Source organism: Arachis ipaensis, chromosome B03 (genome assembly GCF_000816755.2).
Source record: "Arachis ipaensis cultivar K30076 chromosome B03, Araip1.1, whole genome shotgun sequence".
Taxonomy (NCBI): Eukaryota; Viridiplantae; Streptophyta; class Magnoliopsida; order Fabales; family Fabaceae; genus Arachis; species Arachis ipaensis.
In genome coordinates, this window is record NC_029787.2 from 17,883,365 (window position 1) to 17,890,603 (window position 7,239).

The window sequence follows — 7,239 nt, forward strand, 5'->3', positions numbered from 1 at the left end:
CACTCCTGGTTTTATTTCATTTTGCTCTTAATTCAAGGTGTGGTTTTGTTTTAATATATATATATATATAAAGTTAAATTATACATGCTAGTTGATTTTAGTGATTGATTTTCGTATTCAAATAGTATTTTTGATATACATATATATTAAAGTAGACTGTCAAACAAATCAGTAGCATTTAGCCTTTCGGATTATTCTTATAAAAAAAAAATATTTAGTATAATGCACGATAATACCATCCTACAACAATTAACGTCCAATGTAACATGTAACATCTGCCATAAAAATAAATTTTCTTGTCCGACTTTTAATTTTAAAAAGTCTTGTTTGATTTTTCGTAGAAAATTAATTGTCTTATTATTACGGATAAAAATTAATTGACTCAAACTTTCTCTTGAGATAAACCATCTTATTATTACGGATGGCAAATGGTTAAAACTTCACATTAATGATTGGTTAAAACTTTCCAAAAGTTTTAAATAGAGTAAAAATTACTATGTAGAAATTAGAAAGTCTATTTAAATGTTCTCAATGTCTAAATTTTTTATGGTCAAGAATGATGATTATCTCTCAATTTGTTAAATTATTTATTTTTCAATTGCATTTATTTATTTTCCTGATAACTCTATTACTATGGTCAAAGCATGGGGTGTTCAAAGCATGGGGAGAGCGATGCCAATTTTTGGATTAGAGAAAACGGTGTGAGGTGTAAATATTTATGAGCTATTTAGTGATAAAAATATTTCCTTTTCTTAATATTGTAAAAATATTTATGATTTTCATTTTCTATTTGTATTTTTTGCAAACTATTTTCATTTTTAAATTCCTGTATTTTAAGAAATATGATTGGTTTGTTAAAATAGATTTTCTTTTGAAATTTAGAAAACAAAAAAAAATTCGGTTGATTTATTTCGAAAAGAAATTTTAATATCAAAATAAAAAACTAAATATATCATTAAATAATAAATATTATAAATATACTTTATTTTATAAGTTATTTAATCAACTACAATTAATTTTATAATTTCGTTAGATTGCAAGAATTATTTCAAAAAAAATTAATTAAATTTTAAAAAGTTAAAAATTGTTGCTAGATAAATTTTTATATAACTAACTTAAATTAGTCTACTCGTCAAGTCATCCATTCGATTAAACAAAATATCAAAGAGTTCAAATTTTATTTTATGTATAAGCAATTAGAACTTAGTCAAGAACACCTAAAAATAAAGAATTTAATTTTAATATACTTTTAGTATAAAATAGTTTTAGCAGTTATAAAAAAATAGATATAACTATACAACTGTAAAATACTTTACATATTAGTGCATTAACATTAAACTCTAAAATAAAATTAAAAAAATCAAAGTGCATTCTGCTAAGTTGGGACAAAATATTATGCCATCGTACCAGCCGAAACATATTATACTCCAGCTGAGAAAATAAAAGGAATTTATTTTTTAAACAAAGGAAAATAATGTATTTATTATTATTATTAAATATATTTTTTATTATAATTTTCTTTTTTGAAATCGTTCTGTTCAAAGAACGTGATGCTACTTTGTAGTTATAAGAACGTGATGCTACTTTGTAGTTATAAGAACGTGTTATATGCGCAATGAAACATGTTTCTTTTGGAGGGTAAGACTGAAATCAATGTTCTTTCTATTAGGTGTTTTTAGTAAAAGTGTACTGCACTTTAGTACGGAGAAAATTACACACAAGGCTTAATAAAAAAAATCTGAATCTAAATCTCCAAATATAGAACAAGATTTAGTATTTCGTCCACTTCTCAGAAAATTCAGGATGAAAAATAGCATTTAACATTACCGTACATAGTAATTCCAACATAAAATAATTTAATTTTCTTAATTAAATTTATTTATATATCTCACAGTAACACACACTTGTACTATAGTTACTTGAGCCACACAGAACACGTGCTAGTTCAATAATCCTATGTTCTCTGATTTCTCCACAATAATTGCATGAAAATCTGCTTCTCCTTCCTAATTAGGAGGCTGAACATTTCTAACATAAAAAATCTACACGTCACGTAACACGTCACCTTCACTAGCCAATCATATTTTGGTCACGTGTAACACAATTGCAAAAGCTACGAAAAATTATGAACGTGTATAAATAACAACCAATCTATCTCTCTCACTTTGCTCATCTTCTGCGTTCCTTGCTATTGGCTGAATCTTTATTTCAGCAGTTTCTGGATTTGTAAGTGTAAATCTCACTCACATTCTCATTAATTTATCGCTAACGATTAAAATGTCATGACCATAGTTACATGAAATGCGGTACGTTCCTGCACGGGAACGAGTACGCGATACCCCACATTTAAATATGTATGGGCTATGACAGATTTAAATGGTGAATTAGTACGCGAATTCCTCTCTTAATTAGTGAATTCATGTAACTATGATGACAACATCATATTGAACCAATAAAATTCAAAGCTAACAATGAAATTGCGCAGATTTTGTTTTCTATTTGCAGTTTGTTTTTTTTGTGACGTTAAGGTGTTTGATGTTTTTCCCCTTAGGTTCAAATGAAGGGTTAGAAGCTACAAGAAAGACAAAGCGGAATCAATACCATTGGAGCTTAATTCAGTAGCATTGATCGATCAGTTAGAGAGAATTCATGATTTCATATAGCATGTGCAATGTTGGAGCCCACTGTAATTAGCATTAATACTTAATTTAATTTATATTATTCATATAAAGCATGAGATTTGAGAGGATCATGGAATTTGAAACACTATGTGAGTGCTGTGGGGTTGCAAGAGCCATTGTTTATTGCAAATCAGATTCTGCACGTTTGTGCATGGATTGTGATGTGTCCGTACACAGTGCAAATTGTTTATCTATGAGGCACCTTCGTTCTCTCTTATGTGACAGGTGCAATTCCGAAGCAGCAATTGTTCATTGCATTGAGGAAAAGTTGTCATTTTGCCAAGGTTGTTGTGAATTGAACCAAAATGGGTGTTCAATTTTGGGACACAGGCTTCAATCGTTGAATTGTTACAAAGGTTGTCCCAATTTCACTGATTTGCCTGGCTTATTCTCCTTTGTTCTCGATGATTATTCCTGTTCAAGTGGTTTGGACCATAATGGTGGCGGCAGCGGATCAATTGACACATCATTGCCTAGAAGTGAAAGCTGCAATAGCAAGTGTTTGGAGCAGCTTGTTAACACTATTAACAATGATGGCAATTTCGGTTTTGTTAATGAAAAGGTCAATGGCATACTCTGGTGACCAAGCAATTTTCCTTCCAAACCTTCCGAAGGTACTACCTTCTACTATTTTATTATCTAATGACTGTCTTTGGATCCTGAGAAATTTGCAATTTATGATCTCGACTTCTGTAAAATCTGTGTGTGGTTTTGATTGGAAAGTTTTCAAAAGTAAATGAAATTATTCTCTGCTGTCATCCATATTGTTCGATGTACAAATCAATTTCGCACTTATGGTTCGAACAATGCATTATTTTCCATTTCTAACTTACTTCCAGACATTTTTGAACCAAAATCATAATTTCTAAATTTTATAAGGACAAAAACTCATTTACCCTTTTATTTAATTGTATATTCTTATTTACTTGTTTATTTGGTTATTAATATATGAAACGATAATGCTCAATTGATTGACATGCAAATAGTTTATTTCATTATGTCACAGGATAGCAAGTACTAGAATAATGAGAGAAGTGGTTAGAATTTGCACTGCAAGAAGTAGTAACGTACTTTGTATGTTGGATCAGTTCTCTTAACAATACCCTGCTGTTCTTATTAACTAAAATTTTAGATAATCCAATTTTTAATAATTCTTTTTCTTATAACTCTCCCTTAACTCTAGCTGCAGGAATGTCCGAATTTGAACAATCTAGGAATCCATGATGGTGATGGTCTCAACATGGATAATTTTCAATTTAACTTTGAAAATACTGATGAAATATTTGACTATTCTCAAATTGACACAACATACCAACTTGTTAATGGAGGAATGGACCGTGAATTAATGGGAAATAACATATCAGCAACAGAATCTAATGCTCTTTTCGAGAGTACAATAGAGGTTACAAGCAAACTTATTTTCTATTGTAACTCTAGAATGTGAAAAAACTTTGTGTGGTTTAATAGCGATGGAGTTGTTCGAGCAAAACTGATTTTTCGTCGGGGGTGATGTTTTGTTTTGTTTTGTTCTAGGCTGGTGGATCAGCTAGCGAGATGTATGGAATCAACAGCAATGAGAATTGTGTGCTTATGCCTCCTAGCTGCAATGAAAACAGCAATCTGGGATTCTCAAAGGGTAGTCAACTCTATTCAAGCATGTCACTTCCACTTCCTAACGGCGAGAGTGAAATCGGTGCTACAGATTATCAAGATTCTGGTTTGTCATCGATGTTCCCGATGGGTGATTTGTCTATGGAACCGATCTCAAAGGGTACATGCCAGCAAGCCCGGGAGAAAGCGAAATTGAGATTAAATGAGAAAAAGAAAAATCTAAGGTATCTTATCTATCTTCAACTCTTCGTTTGTATAATTTATGGTACAAAATTAACAGTATTGACTTTATTTAAACAACATGACCTGTAAAATTTGATTTGAATCCCTTATGCTAGATGAGTCTCTAAGAAAGTAAAGTTGCACGCTTACTGATGGAGTTTCTTATTTCTTCTTGTGCAGGTTTGGTAAGCAAATAAGATATGAATCTCGCAAAGCAAGGGCTGATTCGAGAAAACGTGTGAAAGGTAGATTTGTGAAAGCAGGCGAAGCATATGATTATGATCCTAAGAAGACAAGGAGCCTCTAAACATGTTATATGTGTAGCACTGTCCTTTCCTGCAAATATGGCCTGCTAATATTAAGGTATATGAATGTTTTGTAGATACATTGGATTTTTGTTCTCAAATGTTTAATCAATATGAGATTTGTTAATCTAATGATTGTGAGATAGTGCTTTAAATTTTGATGTAGCTAGATAATTACTCAACCCCAAACTTGATTACTTAAGTGATTGTTTCAGATATATTAGACCTTTTATGGTAGGATTCATAATCAAGGCATTATTAGTAAATAGACGGAAACAATTTGGTATATTTTTAACTCAAGGTTTCTTGATATAAATTGTATCAAGATATATTGAATTGTTGATGGGTCAAATTTTGAAAGTGACGGATATTTTGGAAAGAAGATGGTATATAAGAAAATGCTTTTGCATCTGGAAATTGCAAAAGAGGACATATAGTATATGTAACAAGATATTGAATTTAATTATTTGTAGGAAGTGTAAGAGGTAACAGACATGTTGCATAGAGGAGCAGAAAGTTTGACAGATTCAAGTTGCCTCAAACTTCAGGCACCCAAAGGGTAAGAACAAATACAACTCTTTTTCATCGATAACAATTTTAGTACCACTTTTCAAATTGCAAAAGGATTTAATTGAATCCTTGAGTACCTCTACCAAATATCTGTTCTACCTTTGTTAATTGAATTAGTGAAATCAAAGCTTTTAAATCAAACAATTTTAATTGAGTGTTTGAAATTTTGAATCCTGCCAGATCTAGTTCCTAATGTGCATACCATTTGCTACTGCTCCATGACCAAAAATAGAAAAAGACCCTTTGTTGCATAAAACTTAGAGTTGGAGATAGCCAATTTTATTTCCCTCTTCTATGGTGTGTTTTGAGGTAATGTGTTTCAAAAGAACCTTAATTGTCTCTTAAGTTGACATTTGGATTTAAGATTTTACTGCTCTTAATTTTTATTATTTACAAGCTTCTATACTTGTTTTTCTTGTTTTCAGAGGAGATATGCATGATGATCCATATTTGAAATTTAACTCTTCAGGGTCCACCTACCTTTTTTCCCTGTTTTATAGGGGGCTTTTATATGGTATTTGAATACCATCTAGTAAGGAATAAAAGAGAAACTGGTGTACAAATTGTATCTACATACATTGATTTCAAGATGTACAGAATAATGATAGTGACAGATAAAAGAGAACGGAACAGAAAGAAGGAGTATTCTTAATCCATTGTTCGTTAGAATAGTGAAAATGCCAAGCATTGATTCAAAATTTGAGACAACTATTGTTGAGTTGGTGGAAATGTTACTTTCTTAATTATCTTGAAGTTCAAAACATTGCTCCTGTGGCTTGAAGGAAATTTCATTTTCTGGCATTGGTGACTCTGAATGACCACTCCTGTTCCATTACTTGGTTGAAGTTTAGGGTTGAGAGAGGCTGTTTCCCACTACCCTTCTTCCTTTTTTTTATGTATAGATGTATGAAAATATTGCTGCATGGCAATAGTGCAGGTAAAGCTTTATCATCATCTCTAGAGGAACAACCATATGAGATGATTTCAAACAATATCCACTATATATACATGATTTCATTTTGATGTATTGAAAATGTAAAGATTTTATATTGTCATTCAGTCAAATTCATTCTTTAGATGATTATTTAAGTAGGAGTGTAAACATTTTTTATTTCTACTCATTTTTAGTTTTAACAAGTTTCATTCATGTTTTTGACAATATTTGTAACCTAGCAGTTACTCTAAGTTACTGTAGCATGTAATCTTTGAAAGCATAGCAGCCCAAACTATTTATATAATAAGATGCATTTATTTATTTTTTTATTATGATATATGTTCTACCATGGTTAATATATATGATAGTATACATAGCATATTTGAATAAGTTTTAGGAAAATCTAATACTGCAAATCAAATATTAAGTTGAATTAGATAAAAATATATTGTTTGTGTTCAATCTTTACTAAATGTAGACTCACGTTATGAGCAGGACTAAAATGAATTTAATTTTTATGAAATAATTTAGAAATGATTTTTTAAAAATTAGTATAAAGTTCATTTTAATTAAGATATTTGCAGATTGTATTAATCTAAAATTAATATAGTAATCGTGCTAGTAGTTTAACACATTTTATTTCAAAATAAATGAAACTTAAATATTTAAAGGAAGTTTCATATAATATGCAGCTAAAGTTCTTACGAAATTCATAAAATTAGAATAAATAAATTTTAAAATAAACAACAAAAGCTTTGGAACCTAATATGACTTTAAACATAAGCAAGTATGCATATGTTTATAATTATTAATTATAAAAATATCACATTTTTTTTTAGATTACATGTTTGAAATGAAAGGTAATATATATTTTTAAAAAAGCTTTTACATTAATGTTCTCTTCAGCAAATGTAAA

At 29.9% G+C, this 7,239-nt stretch overlaps 1 protein-coding gene across 1 annotated transcript; it reads left to right on the forward strand.

Annotated features, from left to right (window-relative positions):
* LOC107632692 (putative zinc finger protein CONSTANS-LIKE 11) lies at nt 2,031-6,581 on the forward strand. The gene is given in 8 exon segments (XM_021118320.1): nt 2,031-2,226; nt 2,552-3,244; nt 3,246-3,295; nt 3,865-4,083; nt 4,215-4,516; nt 4,695-4,877; nt 5,293-5,698; nt 5,815-6,581. Coding segments are annotated over 5 exon segments (1,191 nt in total). The 5' UTR covers nt 2,031-2,226; nt 2,552-2,751; the 3' UTR covers nt 4,822-4,877; nt 5,293-5,698; nt 5,815-6,581.